Source organism: Corvus moneduloides, chromosome 8, assembly GCF_009650955.1.
Source record: "Corvus moneduloides isolate bCorMon1 chromosome 8, bCorMon1.pri, whole genome shotgun sequence".
NCBI lineage: Eukaryota > Metazoa > Chordata > Aves > Passeriformes > Corvidae > Corvus > Corvus moneduloides.
In genome coordinates this window covers 19,981,926-20,000,210 of record NC_045483.1, presented here as the reverse complement: position 1 = coordinate 20,000,210, position 18,285 = coordinate 19,981,926, and the positions used below count along the sequence as shown (strand labels likewise).

The 18,285-nt window shown below is 41.3% G+C and overlaps 1 protein-coding gene across 2 annotated transcripts in view; it reads right to left on the bottom strand.

The window, feature by feature from the left end:
- The window catches only part of PIK3AP1 (phosphoinositide-3-kinase adaptor protein 1), a 39,886-nt gene that overhangs the window by 4,381 nt on the left and 17,220 nt on the right, over window positions 1-18,285 (bottom strand). For both annotated transcript variants that reach the window (XM_032116577.1, XM_032116578.1), the window contains 14 exons: window positions 17,133-17,281; window positions 16,148-16,292; window positions 14,488-14,630; window positions 13,231-13,363; window positions 12,347-12,543; window positions 9,938-10,127; window positions 6,959-7,054; window positions 6,261-6,440; window positions 5,419-5,481; window positions 4,563-4,768; window positions 2,987-3,059; window positions 2,495-2,650; window positions 708-778; window positions 409-518 (listed from right to left, as the gene is read on the bottom strand). In XM_032116577.1, coding sequence (XP_031972468.1) covers window positions 409-518; window positions 708-778; window positions 2,495-2,650; window positions 2,987-3,059; window positions 4,563-4,768; window positions 5,419-5,481; window positions 6,261-6,440; window positions 6,959-7,054; window positions 9,938-10,127; window positions 12,347-12,543; window positions 13,231-13,363; window positions 14,488-14,630; window positions 16,148-16,292; window positions 17,133-17,281 — 1,912 coding nt within the window. The remainder of the gene's footprint in view (window positions 1-408; window positions 519-707; window positions 779-2,494; window positions 2,651-2,986; window positions 3,060-4,562; window positions 4,769-5,418; window positions 5,482-6,260; window positions 6,441-6,958; window positions 7,055-9,937; window positions 10,128-12,346; window positions 12,544-13,230; window positions 13,364-14,487; window positions 14,631-16,147; window positions 16,293-17,132; window positions 17,282-18,285) is intronic.

The following is an 18,285-nucleotide window of genomic DNA, read 5'->3' as shown; positions in this document are numbered from 1 at the left end:
ATGCCAAAAGAAACTTCCCCCTGCACTACACTTTGTATGTTCCAGGAGGATATTCTCAGGAGGGTCAGGTACTAAATCTCTGCCAAGGGCAGGATGCAACTCCACCTGGGTCAGTCTTACTATGGCAAGCGTGGTGTGCTTCACTAGTGCTGCCCCTTGCTGTGCATGAATCACAGCAACAGCACTGCAATAGCCTTATTACCAACTAGGAAAACAGATTCCTCCACATATTACAGATGAGAAACAATGATCTTACAATTCCTAACAGTGTGTGTTGACAGACAGCAGTCTGGTAGACTTTGTTCAAAAACACATTCACTTTCTGCCTTGCTAACTGCCTTGCATTCTGTCCAAGGTTTCCATATGGATTCACTGAAAGCACACATTTGATTTGCATTTTAGTTTTACCTGCTTGCACCTCGAGGAGGCACTCTGGGAGGCCTTTCTGGGAAGGGAAGCCTCTCTACTTGGTGAGGAACTGGGCTGCGGCTCCTTGCTGTTTCTGGGACTTCACTGTCCTACAAAATGAAGAGAAGAGTTTACAGAACAGCAGAATTTGGTTCTTGGTAGCTTTACAAAAGAAGTGGCTACGTTTTGGCATTTCTATAAATGCAATGCCAGCTCTGAGCTTCTTTTTTTTTTTGCATGAAAACAAAGCCATGTACTTAAGGACAGCAGAGCAGCACGTAGCAGAGGTGAGAACTTACCTCACTGTCCCCTTCCATCCCACTGCTGACACTCAGTATGCTCCGAGTGCTGGAGCGGTTACTTGCACTACCTGGAGCGAGTAAGCAAGAGAAAAACTGATTATTAAACCCTAATGATTTAACTGCAAATCCCTAACTCAGGGGTCTTTCTAACCTCATGCTTAATTCTTACACACATAATGCTTGTTTAGATTCAATTATTTTCACTGGGTTTTTCTGTATGTTCAGGATCCAAACAGCAGCATTTCATACAACACAAACCACAGGACCAAACCATTCAATTATGCTTGCTTTCTAGAAGATTTCTGCCTTATCTTTCTTTATCCAGTCTTCTGGTTAAATACTCACAACCATAATCTAACTGAAAAGATCCAATGCCAATATCACCTGGCAAGTCAGGCAAATATTTTCACAAGGGTTACACACCCAACACTTATGTACATTTAAATTATCATTTCCCTATCCTTAACAATTGCATGAAGGTAGATGGCTATGAGCACTGTCATATTCATTCCTAGAGTAAGTGACTGCTTAAGAAGTTTCTGTTCCAAATAGCTGTTTACTACATCCTCTTACAACAATCCTTACTCATCACAGGAATGCTTCCTAGTGTATTTCCAAGCTAAAAACAAGTTTGTTCAAACAACCTTCAGCACCCATCTATGCAAACCCATTTAACTGCCATGGACGCAGAGTAGGGATTGTTTTTGCAATTAGTCATGCCATCTCCAAAGGTGATGGCAACTCACAAACATATCCAACTGCTATGGCTGGTTTCAGTCATAAATAGATAACATTCTGTAGGGCTGTGAAATACTGGGACACTAATATTCAGAAATCTCTATGCTGAAATGGTGACTAGAAAGGTTTTCTCCTAAGATGCAGTCCCTCCCTGCTAGCTTTGGTAAGTCTCATCAGCTGGTACAAACAGCAGCACTTAAGAGTGCTAAATACTGTGATAGGGTCCATTCTCATAATCACACCATGAGAAAGAGCTCCAAGCTGCACACAGCAAGCTCTGCAGACTTGTTAACACTTCTCTCACATCTGCTTGTATGCAAATTATTGGCTCAGCCAGCTACCTATGGCACCTGTTCTGGATGTATGCCAGCTGCATCTTGCCAAGAGTTACAAAGGTAGTAATGTCACAGGAGCTCAGGTTTCCTTTCAAAGGACCAAACTGATTCTAAATGAGTTCCCCAAGAATTGCTCAGTCTGCAGTAAGAGCAAGAATGCAGGGATTTGCACAAATTAAACCTGATGAAAAGCAAAGATAATAAAAATGTGCAGACTGCCCAAGTCACTCAAGAAGTCCCACAGTTACCAATGAAAAATGCTGTCCTTTACATACAACAATTGAAGTAACAGCATGTAGAGACTGGTTTCCAGCCTGAAATATAACTGCCCTTCAGGCCAGAAGAGCACACAGCCTGCTGGCAGTCACAGCACAGGAGCATCCTTTCCAATAAGAGAGCAGCTGCCATCTACTTTTAAGAACTGAAGGCAGGTGGTACGCCTTCCCTGACAGGGCTCAAGGCAATCTTTTGCTCAGCTTTCAGGTTCTCCTCCTGCAGAGATGCAATCAAAAGATGCCCAAACCACTTGATGCACACCTGGACTTTCTTTTACAGTTTTGAGAACAGCTGGCCTGAGGCATGCAAGGTTTGGGGTGGTATTGTCAGTGCTGGGATTCAGGAACAGAAGTCCTGTCACCTGGCTGACTCTAGGGTCAGGCTGGGTAAGTGTGTTCCATCCAGCTTTCCAGGTGACACTCAGAGCTTGCTTACTTGTTGTACTGGATGTGCTTTCTGTTTTCCAGTCTCCTCGTTTTAACTCTTTTTTTAGCGGAAAAACGTTTTTCCTGGGGGCGTATTCATATATTCCACATTCTGGTTTCCCCAAAGTATTATGAGAATGTCGAATGGGTACTGTAATTTCCAAATCTGGAAAGGAAAATGAACAGCTCAGAAAGGTCTATGCAATTACAGCCTCCAAGAGACGGTTTTGCACTTAAGAACGGAGTTAAACCCAGTTGCATAAGGACAATCATAACTGTACATGAATGAATCAAGATGCACCCCACAGGTGTGGGCATCCTTTTCTTGGCTGTGAAAGTGAGGAGCAAAGCAACTTCCCTATGTTTTTGCCAACTGGCACAGGGATGTGCATATTAAAATATCGCAGAACCACAATACACACAGACACATTTCTGCCTGAAGAGCTTATTAATATGGTTGGCTGCTTCATTACCAGAGAATATCAGAATCAAAGACTGTTACCTGCACTTTTGTCTTTTTTTTGCTTCTCCATTTGCCTCCTGGTTATGCTGTCTCGTAGACGTTTCAGATTTTCCTAAAAACATCACAAGATATTCTTTTCAGGGTTTTGGCTAAAGGAAGATGAGCAGCTTTCTAACAAAACCAGTATAGTATTTTAGCTAACTTTGCAGTCAAGCTGTAACAAAGCTTGCTAGACCTGGCTGAAGTCCAAACCACATCAAAAGGTTTTTAATCTATTCCTTTCAGAAACCCATGTGTGCCTTTCAGAAGCCAAGGTTTTTTCTGATGTTCATAATGTATGTTCAGGTCAAGTTCACATACTCACTGGCAACTGCAGAAAAGCAGCAGACTGGGTTTAGAACTCCCTGTATTTTCTGTTTGCACTGTGACACTGACACAGAAACAAGACCCACAATCAACTGCATAGTCCTTTCCGTACTAATGAACAAAATTCTGACTGCAGGGACAGAAGAGGCTGCCATGCAGCCCAGAGTGTGAAGGACAACTCAGAATTCAGGATATCCCCAATGAAGAAATGTAACTGGGAGCAAAGTCTCTTCACCATTGTGTGGCAGCATATTATACCTTACAGTACAAAATGGTAGGGAGGAAAAAGACAACTTTTTTCAGCAGGGAAATATGTAGAAATAGGTAGAAAAACAGATGAAACAACTGCTGTACCATGAAGCAAAATTTGGAGCAGAGACTTTGAAAGCTGCTCATGGCATGGGGCACAGAGGATACCTTCATCTCTTCTACGTAAATTTACTTAAGTAGCACTGTGTTCTTCAGTGACACAAGAAGGGACTCCTCTGACTGTTTCTGGGTAGAGAGTACCTTTCCAACTGAGAATCAGGAGGAGAAAAGCCTTGCCACTGTTCTGACAGCTTTCAAAACAACACCACCCACTGGAGACCAGATTGCCACAGCATGAACAAGAGGCTCCAAAAGAAGCAGGCTTTTAAAGAGGGAGCCTCACTCTACCTTGAGAATGAAAATTTTAAACTATGACTGATAGTTCCACCAGTCATTATGTCACTGCTGCCAACAAAATGACTCCATCATTCAGTTAAGCCACCCAAACACTCTGCTTTTACTAATAACTGCTGCTAGAACAGTCCTGTAATCATCAGCAAACAATCAGGGAGAAACCAGATCATCTACCAACTAAGACTTTACAGCCAATACACCATCTGGGACACAGAGTCTTCACTGATCTGAAATGGATGAGAAACCAACAAGTTAAATGGTCATCGCAGGAGTCCCCTGCCAGCAGGTAGGTGCTAGGTGACCTCTAGAAAGGTGACTTAGCCAACTGGATTTGATCCAATTCCCTGTATACAGATCCTCAAAAACTAACAATATTACTGCAAGACAAACAGATCTGTAAAACTGCTACCTGCTTGCTGCTTACTGGAAACAGCTCCCCCATGGCAGGAGAGAACTCTGCTAGCTGGGGGACTATGTTAGCAGTCTTCCTTCTCCAACCAGGAAAAAAATGTACCCACACTGAGCAGCTTGTGATATATACCTAGAGACACAGCTGTATTTCTTAAACAGTAGTGTAAGTCTGTACCTGCTGGAACCGGAATGATTCTGATCTCTTTTTCTGATTCAGCTGCCACTCCTTAAAATGAAGTACGGCTTCATCCACAGTGAGGATGCCCATTTTCACTTGTTCCTGTAATGTAATCAGCTGCCGCTGGCCCGGGGTTTTCATTCCAGCAAATGGATCATATATGCTTGACTGAGACAGGTCCCTTACAGGCCTGATTATTGTCTCTGAAGAGAGAACACCAGCAAAAATATTATTAAACTTGTGGCATCTGCCTTCCTCACTGAATACAAAGAGATCAAGCACCCTTGATCCAGCAGATATTAAAAAAAGTATTACAGACTGAGTGTTTCCTAAGAAGTATGTCCTTCTTAGGCCATCCTGCTATTTGTCAAGTCTAAAAGCCAAGCTGAGAGGTAGCCTTGTACACAAATATATCCCAGGGATAAGCTCTGCTTTAAAAAACATCGTTTAGTTAAAGAGCACAAAACATATTCCTTAAAGTGCCCTGCTTCCTCAGCAATTCACAGAACAGGGCTTCTACGTTAGCAGTCACAAAGCTGGACTCTTTCTAGGTAATCTGTGTAGTTTAAGTCCAGAAACTGAAAACTCATTCTACTGATGCTGGCATTTTCTAACTCATTTGTAACATAAAGAAGAGTTCCCAAGACGTGAGATGTGTTCCCTTCACACTCTACACTTATAAAAGTTTCCAGTGTCACAAAAGGTCAAAAAGATTGGGGTCATTCATAGAGGACTATTATCCCCAGAGCTCTGTAAAACAGTCTATTCAGTCATATTCCACACAAATGAAGCTACCTTAACAGATCTGCTTTTGGATTACTGAAAGGATTTTCAGGGTGAACATCTGACTTACCTTTTTTAACCCTTCCTCTAGGGACATAAATATTCTCAGGTCTTTGAGCCTTCTGTGCAAAAACTGCAAAAGAAACTTTCTTTAGACACTGAAATGCATCTCATGAAGACAGAAATAGCAAGGATGAATATGGCAAGCATATAGAATTCTGCACTGCATTACAACTTCTGTTACACTTCTAAGTCCATTGAAGAAAACAAAGATTTGTATGGTAGAGTTCCCCTTCTATTGACCTCTAAGAATGTAGCTCAGCCACCTCTAACAGAAATCTGGACATGAATTCCCCATAGTCTTGTCACAGAGGGAAGGAGAAGTCACTTAAATTACTCTCTCACATGTCATCGTGGTTCTTGTGAGAATGTTTGTGATGTATGACCAAGATTTCCAAAGCTCCCTAATAAGCTAAGAGGAATAATCTTCTTCAGTTTCAATAAAACCCCACCTCAGAGGGAGGTATTGAGGTATAAAATCATGTCCTATACAAATGCAGTTGAATCAATGATATCATTACATATCAGCAATGTCTCAATGTATTAGATTAATTGTGTCCTCATAATATCAGGGTCTTTCCTATTTAGTTGGATTTGTTTATACCATTTGGGGGTAATCTGTCATCCTACTGCTTTCATGAAGAGCAAGCTTAGGCCAAGATCTTGGGATATAACATCCTCACATTTTCAGAGTAGGCAAAAGATGAAAAACAGATATGGAATTGGATCCCAAAGGTAACTAACTCCAGGGTCAAATAATCCAGGGATCCTGGCATTTATTTGGCAACTGCAGCCCATGTCAATGCCATTCTACAGTTTACTGGTCTGCATTTTCACTGGTAACCAACTCACTTTTGGAGATGTACAGCTCATTGTCTGGCTGTGGAGAGCTAGATTCTGGTCTTGGAACAGGAACTGGAGGTCTGTTAGCCATTTCCTGTGGAAAAGGGTCTTGTTCCACCGAGTAGTACACATCTTCACCATACTGCTCATGACCACCTTCCTCAGAATCTGGCACATCCATGCTACCGCCTACAATGGAGCAGAGTTTGTAAGAATAACAACCTGGCCACTTCACAGAACACTGGATCCCTCCAGATGTATTATGTACCACATTCTTACCAAGCTGGCCATTTCACAGCCAAAATCATCCAGTGTTACAGTGACTTACATGTGCCAAAAACCTTCACAACAAGACTATCTAGTCATTAACATCTAGTAGCATGTAACTGTTTGCCACTATGCCTGTACTATCTGTTTTGAAGAAATAGTGAAAAATCTCCTAACTCTCTTTAAGAACTTGAGGAACAGTTAATTTAATTAATTTCAGTTAATTAACATACTTCAGTAGTGAACAAATCAAACAGACCAATGGTTTCCAAAAACTGTATGTGATGGTCTACAAAGTACTACAGAGAATTAGTCCTTTGTCTGAAACAAGCAAACAGTGTGGACTATCTCCTACCCTTAAGAGTTCATGGAGAAATCTCAGGTTCTATTTAATTGTTTTAAATGTGCTACTGCCATCCTTCCCTCAAAATAGGTCTCACCTTCTAAAAACTTGCGGAGCATTGAGTCTTTTGTAGTTACAGAAACTTCATCTCCAGCAACTGGAGTATCTGGTTTGGACTGAAGCATCTCTACATCTGAAAAAAACAAAAAACCAGAAAGATTAATCTGTTAATTATATCCTGAAATACATGGAACGATATAATGTGATATAATACATTGGTGTGGTATTTCTGACTGGACCTTTGGTTTATGGTGACAATCAAAAAAGCTGGGCAAATGACCAGACATTTTCTTCAAAAAAGGCTTCTAAGTTGCTATGTTCAGTCTAATCTGCACAAATCTTTTCCAGCTGCCTGATGCTTACACTTGAGAGTGCCTAACAATGCTATTGAAGTTCTGACAAGGCTTCAAGCAGGCACTGAGTTTTGGCTATTACTGAGAATGTGTTGGCCAGGTCAAAGTTTTGGCCTCTGTACGGTGCTCCTGAGAGGAAACCGTGTGACTTGGCAAAACAAGACATTAAAGGCAATTTTCCCATGACACATAAGATAGTGCTTGCTTTATTTATTGAAATAAAGTCAAAACAGTTGGCTGAGTTAATAAGTAATTAAGGTGTTTAGAGGGTCAGATGATAATTCAGGATTGAGAAAGGACTGACAAAAAACAATAAGATACTTTCTTAATTCAGTGTTTTGACATGAAGAATTCTGATTTTGAAGAAGAAAATCAACCTCATTGTAATGCTAAAACTAATCTTAAGACTAAAATAAAATGTTAGGTAACCGTGTTCCTAATGATATTAAAGCAAGAGTGATATAAATGGATTGTTGACGCTTATTGATATAACTGAATTGTTGAGGCATATCTATTACTATGTCATAGATTACTGCTATGTAAACTAGATGGTTTGGGTTACATCTGAGAATATGAAATACTTTTAACTCATTACAGTGGCTCCAGTTCTCTGTTACCTTATTCTCAAACAAGTTCCTGCCAGAAAAATTGACCCTATGATATCTAATCTTCCTTTGATCAGTCTCTGAAAAACCGTGGTGGAAGCACATCTTGATCACAATAAATGGGCACACTGCCACAGTATGGCTACACCTAAAATAGCCCCAGTATTATCCTCTACACCGCAGCCATATCTACTTACATAGGGGTAATTCCTAGAAAAAGTACCTCAATAGAAGTTAATTATGATTTCTTAGTGAGCCAGCCTCACAAACCTCCAAGTCAGTACAAAAGCTTGAATCCTTTATTTGTGATGGCAGCTGTAAACCAGCCAGCACACTCACTAATTTCAGTGGGGGTCTGCCTGTGTGCTGGTATTCTAAACACCTTCACTTTGAGAGAACCAATCTAAGTGTCGAGAACTGTGCCAATTTATCTGTCACGATACAGGTAAATTTTAAGCACTGTTCAGACAAGCTGTTAATATTCTTCAGGCAAAGACTAACAGACCATGTAAGGAAAACAGAATTTCAATAAAAGAGTCCTGAATGGAAGGCAGCAGAGCTTTGTGTGCAGAAGCAACACACTAGAACTCCAGAAGAAGCAGGAAAGAGAGGCTTTTGTGAGTCCACTTCAAAACTGCTAAGTTACAGGGAGCTCAATTTGCATACACGAAAGAAAATTCCATGCATAGTTTCTGGGAGATCTGGGATTTTCAGGCCTGGAAGAAGGTAAATTTGGCTTAGTGATGTTGAGCTTGTTTTTTAACCCTCCACAGACTCAGTCAGTCAAGCCCATTCAGAGGTGCACTGATTACAAGCAGACCACTGAACATTTAGAAACTCTCATTACTGCAAACAAGATCAGCTTTGTTCCTTACAAGTCCAACCCGATTTACCACTTATCTCGACCTGAAGGCAGAATAATCCCGGTTTTGGTAGCAAAACTATCCCTGCAGTGGCCAACAACCCTTAGCAGAAAAGAGTTTATGATTTCAAGGAAAGAACCAACACAGTCTTCTGGACTCCATAACCAACAAAAATGTGTGTTATAGTACCATTTAATCTAAAAGAAGAGAAGAACAGCTCACGACCAATATAGCCCATAAGCACAAGTGTTTCAGAAAGAAAGCTTTTCCCCTGAGGCAGCACACTTAAAAACTGCAGAAACAGTAGAAGTTCTCAAGTACCTTAAGGAGGTACTTAAAATATAAGAAGCTAGATTCTCTGCTCACTATGGGAATCATAAAATAGATCAGTGGGATGAAATATAAGAAGCTTAAAAATATAAGAAGCTAGATTCTCTGCTCACTATGGGAATCATAAAATAGATCAGTGGGATGAAGTCAGACCAAACAGACAGGTGAGTAAGAACAGCAACTGCTTAACATAGGTACTTAATTTGGTATTTTCAATTGGCCTCACTAAATATTAATGGAATAATGAAAAAGCTAAACATATGTATATTTATCAGAATTAGCTCTTTATTTTTAGCAATAAACCAAGCAGATTAAAATAATGGTTTTTCAGCTATAATCTTTTCGGTACACATATTTCTACATGTTCACTTTCTTTTGTTCTCAAGTTGTTGAGCTAAAAGCTCAGCTCTTGTTTTTCAGTTTCCCAGTTGTCAGTAAAATCACATCTTACATAGTGTTCTTTTCTGTCAGTGTCAATGTTCCTAGGTACTCAGTCCTCAGGAGGAAAAAAGTGGGACATGATAGAAAATTCAGTCTCATTTCTATATGTTAATTTATTTGCCCAGGGTTCAGGGAGTCCTCAAAACACTGAAGAAACAGCTCTTGATCTTGTACACTAGCAATTGAAAAAAGGTATACAGCAACTTTATCAGTCAGCTGATGTTAGAACTGCAGCACAGCTTCCTTGTGGAGAGAGGAGAAAAGCTGTAACTGAGGTGCTACTGTGTGTAAGAGAGACAGGGGTCTGAGCAATCCAATCTAAAGATGTCTCTGCCCATTGCAGAGGGCTTGGACTAGGTGAGCTTTAGAGGTACCTTCTGACCCAAACCTTCCTATGATTCTGTAATTCTATGAATATACATACAAAGATCCTCTGCGGCACCCGGGACAAATCCAGCCATGGATTCATAAAGCTCTTCATCGGAGCCCGGATTCAAGGAACACTTCATTAACAGATCAGTGGACAGATGAGCCATGGACTCATAAACAGACTCATCCTCCTCGCCTTGCATGAGCTCTTCCTTAATGTGACTCTTTAGCATATCTGCAGTTTCCTGAAGAGGAAGGAGGACAAGAAAAAAAAAGTTCAAGTCTCATTTAAATAAAGAACCTGGAGAATAAAAGCAAGCAAAAGATACCTCACTTTTTCATCAGTGATGGAAAAAACTGCTGAAGACAGCTCATTCCCAGAAATTAAGGTTTCTCAAATGACTTAAATCCCCACTACAGCAGTCTAGGACAAACGTTCGAGATCTATGTTGTAATAAAAGGTTAAAAAGGCCAAACAAGGGGTGCTGACACATTCTGAGTAGCCAATAAAGCCTCTCACCCCATCACTTTCATGTCCGACCCAATGTCTGCAAACCTCCAGAACATAAGCATAGCTCATTCTAAAAATACAAATGCTTGTCAAAGGCTATTTTGGGGCAAGCATAGCTAACCATAAGGGAGAAGGCTTATCACATGCAGAGCACCTGCAAAATAGCAAAGTTTTAGCTTTGATGTAGACTCAGTTTCAGTTTCTTGGCATTAGCAGCAGCATGTAACACCCAGAGTGGGAGTACACAGACCCTTTTCTGTGACATTGACAGGAAACCTCACAGCAGGCAGCAGCTCATGTAATATAGGCAACTTCTGATTCACAGGAGAGCAGAACCCTTTCTTATATATTTGCAACATAGAGCAGGGGGGGAAGGCAGATCTTCACCAAATCACATACAAGGGAGCAAAATGTAAAGCTTCATCCCATCCTCCTTCCCAAGTTCCAATTATGTCACAAGCACAGCTGTCTTAACAGTTGCAATACCACAAGATATTCTTCCATCCACAAATGCCAACTCATGGGCCCTCAATCCACAGGGCATGTGTGTCAAAGCTGTCTACACATGCTCCCCTCCACAGTCAAAATGGGTCAGGCCAGTAGCTCATGCAATGCTTTACAGATGTGCAGAGGAACCTTTGCCAGAAAGCAAATCAGGTGAGTAAAGGGGTTTACTGGGATTTTCAGATATCCATACTACTAGTGATACTGGTCACTACCTTGCAGTGGTCACACTGGTGCAGATGATTTGTGTGCTTGGTACTGTGCTGCACAGACAACTTGACGGTCAGGAAGGAGGACCTACTCAACACAGCTCTGTCACTGTGCTGGTGGAGAGAATATGGGAGGAGCACAGTACTACAATGTACAACAGTGAGAGGTTGGAAGGACTTCTTGCACATCTCTGACTTACTTTACTTGCAAAGATTTTGATCACACAATTTACACCTTCTGCAGCCCTCCTGATCTCAGAATATGGAATGACTTTTATTTAGCTCTAATGTATAATGTCAAGAAGCAAGACCCAAGTACAAGAACTACCCATGCCTCCTAAATAGGCTTAAACACTACTATAATTAGCTGGCATTAGAACCACACTAAAGCCGGCAGATCTATCACCCAGCATTCAGACAACGTTAGGGACAATTAAACACAACTTTTCAAGCTAAATCAAAGGCAAATAGAATTCATGTGATCTGAGTCAAGGAGCTCCTTATTATTTTGAAGCATACAGGCCAGAAACAGCTCAAATTGAAACAGAAGGATGAACTCCATGCATACACAAGTACTGTACAGAAACAATTGCTTGGTGCAGCTGGAGTCAGGTCCATGTCATAATGTGTAAAAGTCAGAGTGCTGTTTTCTGGGGGTGGGGTTAGCTCAAAGGAAAATGAATTGCAACTTGGGATCACTGATAGAACAAATAGGGAATGGACAGCTACACCAATGCAGGGAGAAATAGGTATCAAGTGGAACAGGCAGACTACACAGATCAGCTGTGAATGAGCTAGTAAGGAATCCTGACTGTACTACAACTAATAAGAGAGCACCTCAGATTGTATCTTCCCAAACATATTCTGTTCCCATATTACTCCCTAAAGTAAGCCGGATGAAGGGGCTGTTTTCCCAGGATCTCAGAATTAGAAGAGTACACGAGGCACCAACCACATCCCTGCAGAAACTTCATTAGATGGATGGATGAAAGGAAGCCAGCATGGTAGACTCTGCTGTGTGCAAAAGCTCCAGGAACATCCCTGGCTCCAGAGAAACACCTAACCCTCCAGCTGAAAGCTTTCAGTGTGGCTGGACGTCTGTGGTCTACACCCTACCACAACAAACTGCACGCTTTGTCACCGCGTCACTCCTGCTGAAGTAACACTGAGTGCCAAGCTCAGCGCCAGAGCCTGCACCCCGTGTGGAACAAGGCAGAAATGCTGCTCTGCTTCCTCTTACCACATATTCATCAATGAATTGGCGGAGATCCTTAAAGCCATGCTTTTCTGCTATGGTGTTTGGATAGTGGCCATACTTGTTGGCTACACTGTAGGCCTGCAGCGCTCCAGGGCACGTAAGCAGCAAGGCAGTAAGGTTCTTCAGCCCGTATCTTGCAGAGAAGTGAAGCAGGGTTGGCAACTCCTCATCCCTCTGATCTGTGAGAACAGGAGCCCATTAGGACCTAAGTTTTTCTCTAGTAGCAACAGAGCCAGTAGGTGAGAAACAGACATGGCAAACACACAGACCAAAGCACTTGTGAAAACCCTGAAATGTATATATATGGCTTCAAAATTGAGCTAACTGCACGAATTACCTAGTGCATCTCCAGACTTAAGTCCTATAACCTTTAGTGGGGAATATGGTGCTGTAATAGCTTAAATGTATGTAGGATCACAGGTTTGCAAGGACTTCGTAGATCATCATTACAAAAAGACTGCATACCAACCCAACTGCTCAGTGCCCACTGTGTACCTTAGAGTTATGGGGTTTGGGGGAAAGGACTGGGCTATGGAGAAATGGAACATGGGACAGAAGAACAAAGCAGAAAACCTAGGAGACTTTTGGGGAGCATCATCTCTTCACTCTGGTTTGAAGCTGTCTACATAGCAGCATCTGCCACAGTGCAGGGAAGTAAGAATGATGGATGCAATAAAATAGGGTCACCTGACTCAAATGGCAATCCCCTTTCTATAGACATCATCAGGAATTTCACTTTCTGGCTGAGATCCAAGATTTTTGAGACAGCCTGTGCAGGTACTACACACTGCAGTGTTAAGGTGCTTCAAGGTAAAACCACTGATCCAAACAAAACTTAAAAATAAACCAGAAGTCTTTAAACTTACTTGCTGTCATATCTTCTTCTTCCAGCTGGTTGATTCCAAACAGGTGTAGACCACTGGCAGGAATGTTCTTCTTGAGTGACTCAGTTAACAGTTTGTCCAGGGCTTCTATGCTGTATGGCACAATTTTAAAGGCCTACAGATAAATGGAAAGTGATTTTGTTTGGTAGCATCTGGAGATTCAGTTAAGGTGAGATTTACATGGTGTTCTTATTATTTAACACAGTCAGAAAACAGTAGGTATAAATACAGAAGGTAGAAATGTTCAGGTCAAGCAAAGAACTTGGATAGCTTCCTGGTGCAGAAAGAGAGTATCATCAAGCTCAACAGATGAGAACCGTACACTCCACAAGACAGAGCACAATGAGAAAGTCACTCATGCAACTGGAAGCACAGAAAACTTGCTTCCTGCTTTCTTGGCAGGTACACACTTCTGAAACTGTTCCAATGAAATGTCACTCCTGCTTTAAGTATGCACTAGTCGATTTTGAATTGTTCTGGTACACTCTCTGGGTTTGGCTTTTGAACTGGTTCTTTGCCACAGGGAAGCATGCACATTCCCTAAGCAGAGGCATCAACCAGTACCAACTGCTCCAAAACTTGAACTAAAAAGTGAGGGAAACACAGTCTCCCCTTCCCCAGGTATACTGGTGACTAACAAGGCTACTCTGTAGGCCTCCACTACATGGCAGATCAGGAACATGCAGGCAGGCAACAGGGCAACATAGCGGAAAACTTCCTCGTGCAAGCTTTACCCCTCTAATAGGGTTCAGGTGCCCCACTTGGGCAAAACAGAATAGGAAAACTGAGTGGCTGTATTGAAAAAGTAAGTGCTAAGAATCAACTAATCATTTTGTTACTCTGCTTCCTCCAGACAATATGAATCTTTGCTACTATTTACATCTTTTTAAATAATGCCTAGGTACAAATTCCAAAACAATTTTTGTTATGGTGCTTTCTGTTATATCAAATTCTGTCATTCCAATCTTTTGAAGTCATCAAGATGAGTGTTGATTGACTGCATTTTTTCTTCTTAGTTTGATAACTTGACTCACCTTAGCCAGCTATGTGCTCCAGAGACAGAAAAGAAATCCATGCTTTCAATAAAAGGGGATATTAGAGTTAGGGGAAAATCCCTAAATAACCTTGCATTTCTTCATTTCAGAAGAGCTACTTCATGGCAAGCACTTTTGATTATGCCCACTTGTCTAGCCTCTGAAAGAGCTGGTTTCCAAAGCAGCTGTTTGCTAAAGTCCTTACCTGGCACATGAACTGTACGGGGTTGGCTGCATTAGCCAACAGATTGCTGATTTCCTCCATGTCAGTATGGTAAGTGACACTTGTTTCTCCCACCACCAAGTCCCCTGAATATATCTGCAGAGGCACTATCCCAGAGGTTAAATCTTTGAAAAGAAAAAGCAAAAATCATCATTAGAACCAACAATGGGCATAAGTTTGCATGACATACTGTGAGAACAGGAGGAGTTTGGATATACCGCCAGATGAATACCAAAACAGTTTCTGCTATATTGAATTCATGAAGAGTCATGAAAAGAGTCATGATCTTGGAACACTAGGTAGGAAAGTACTTTGGAACTACCTTCTTTATAGCTATGTCAACGCACATAACCTGCTAGGTTCTCTGCTAACAGTAGACTGGACCAGTTAAAAGTATTCCACCTCAAACTAGAAAGCCTCTCATCTCTCCACCCCTGGCTTCTCTGGAGCTGTCAATACAGCAGTACCATAAATACAAAGAGCTGGGGAAGAAGGGGAGAGAAATCAGCAAAGTCACTAGGGATTTTGCAACCTCTGTCAGCCTCACTAGTTTCTGAACAAAATCAATTAAAAGGAATTCGAGCTTTGCAACTCTACCCATGCACAGGATTATCTTCTACCTGCACCTTGGAGCTTCTTGATGTTATGTCTAGTGTGCATTTGTAAGTCTGAACTTTCTCTTTGAAACAGATATTTTGAATCCCACTGAAATTAGTCTTTCCCTGTTAACTACTCAGGAGATGATGAAACAGTTAATAACACAAAGGAATTAAATATTATTTCTCTTACTCTTAGAAACTTCAGAGCTTACATTGTACACTCCATCAATGTGAAGGTCATGTTTATAATTCAAACTACAAGTTAGTTTCCAGGTCAGTGTTTATATCATAAGTCTTGACTTAAGGCAGATTAAATTAAGCCTTTATGTGTTGGTGAGGTCACCTTCTTTAAATCAACCCACTTCACTGACTTTATGGGAGTTGCTATAATGACTATTAGTCTCTATTCTCAGAGAGAATGGCACAGTGACTCTTCAAGTGGACAGACCAAAGTAGATGAAACAAAATAATGCTGGGAAAATAATATCAATCTTTAAGGCTCTGAAATCATGCTTTTAAAGTTTAGTGAACCTAAAGTTTAGACAACCTTCAGTTTTGTAAATGTAAATATTTAGAGTGACAGAACATATCTAAATTAAAAGGCAAGCCAGAATAAATAGTTTCAGCTCTGATCATAGAGATCATTACACATTAAGCACATGCCATTATAGTCATGTAATTATTTACTGGCACTTACCTTCTCTCTTGGTGCCCTGGCAATGCTAATGTGGTGGTGGTCATAACATACAGCTAAGTTCGAAGTGCAATCTGTTCTCAGAACTCCCAGCAAGGTGTTTCCACCCTGCAACCCTACTGCTGCTGAGGGGAAAACAGAGCCCACAAGCAGCAGTCTCCCTCAGTTCCTCATCACAAAAGTATCACGGGTAAGAATGCAAGTTCAAGATTTTCCAGACTCAGGTTTTTCTGCATTGCAACCTTTACCCTTATCCCTCTGGCACTTCTCAGGACAGGCAGGTTGAGACAGAAAGGAAGCAATGGGGAAGGAGAAGGGGGGGAACAAAAAAAATCTCAGTCCAGCTTACTTGGAGCCTTCACAGAGATTGTGTACTCATTCTCCATCTCAGCCACCACACACACAGAGGATGCATTCTCTGGAGAAAACTTAACTTCCGTTTTCATTTCACCATCTAGTTTACATTTCATGATAATATAAACCGTTGTCTGCACCTAAGACAAAAGGCATTACAACACACAGATTCACAACATAAAAACACTTACTTGGTTAAGTCCATTTTCTAGGGATTTTGTTCTCATTGCAACTAACACATCAATTACCATCTATAATTTTCACAGTTTTGAATTGTTTTCAGGAGCATCTTCTAGTCACAGACTAACTGGGCAGGTGGCTTCTGTTACAGCTTGCACCAGCATAAATACAGGTATTAAACTGATAAAACTCCAGATTTATTAGATAGATTTATAAACCGATTAAGGCTAGATTTATAAAATTACTCAGTTTCAACTCTATCCATCTCTTCCCTTAAGCAGCACAGTCACATTCTAAACAGAAACAAAAGGAAGAAACTTAGACTCTTTCCATCTGAGGAGATGCTATACTAAAAAGTGGTGTTTTTCAGACAAGAAGCCATGATCCAAGCTTTTCAGAGTCACTTGCAAGGCATACACCAGAACTGTCATATTAGACTGGATCCTGACTGTGGAGATAGTCAGTTCATTGCAGTCACCTTACTCCACTTGCTACCAAAACAGAGGAAGGGAAGAGTGTGAACCTGTCTCACAGCACCCACGCCAAGCAGCTGTGTTAATGAGACAGTCATTAAGTGACACCACAGCCTAGACAGCACTAAGCACTGCATGTTACCAAGCTACTCCTGGGCCTAGGGAGCCAAGCCCATGAAACAGAGACATGGAGGACAGGGGACTGAGCAGGAAGGTGACAGAAGAATTCAGGACTAATTTCCAGGCCTGTAAAGCTGACTGTTATAAAGCAGCACAATGGGTTGCACCAGCAGTAAGAACATAGCCCAAGGAGTGGACATACAGTACCCCACATTGTATGCGGTTGGGCTGCACCACTGGACAGTTCCCAGCGCTCCTGGATGATTCATGTTCTTCACTCATGGCAAGTCTGTGGGAGTCAACTGGATTCTTCTCGTCTTCTGTTTCTGTATCAGTCACAGAGTCACAGCCTGAGTCTAAAATAAAATATACAGAGTCCTGTTACATCACTCCCCTTTGCTGAAAATGTCTATCCATCCTGAAAAACAGCCATGAAGGCAGTGGGGTGGAATTTGCTACTCCTCTCAAAGTAATGCTCAGAAATGGGGATCTAGTTGAAGAAAGGGAAACTAGTTTGCTCTTTTTTTCCCTTAGGAGGATTTGAGGGGGAAATTCACAAAGACATAAAAGTAGTAGAGTAGCACTGAATATGCTTATGGAATAAACAACAATGGCACTCTTTGCTGAGCTGAATAGTCCCCTCTGATGTTAGATAGGAAAATTAGCATGTGAATGTGTAATATAAGAATGATCAGCATCTGAACTCATCTGACTCAGGCAGCACTTTGATACACTGTAGGATGGACAGCAGCCTTTAGTCTTACTTTCCTAAAGTAAAAGACGAAAACCAATTTTTCTGTCACTTCAGTAGCATCTTTAGTTTTCTCAATCCTGCTTACCCCAGCTTCCAAGTTCATTACTGCATCAAACAATAAAACATGAAGCAGTAGTCTGAAGGGGTTCAGTTCCTGGAGCAAGAATCATAAGCTCCAGTATCTATACAAGAGTGAAATTGAAAAGTACCAGAACCTTTGCATTGAAAAGTAACAGCATTTTACCTAAACATAATCAAGAGCAGAATAAAGACATGTAAGCCTACAATACATGTGTACAAAACAACATTCTCACTCCCATTTCCCCAAACCAGCACGGATATTGATAGAAGTGAAAACAAACTGAATTGATATCACTGGCTGAAAAAAAAAAAACCGAGCCAGAATGAAAACAGATTACCTATCCCTGTCAGGAAATACTGTTCTTATCTAGAGAAAGGAAACAAAAGACAATTATGTATCTACTTAGTACAGAACCCTTTTTTAGCTAGTTTCTACTTCTTGATTCACATGGTTTACATCATTCCCACACACCCTCCCCACCCCCCCCCCCCCATCTCCCAGAATATAGGGTGAAAGTCACCGAC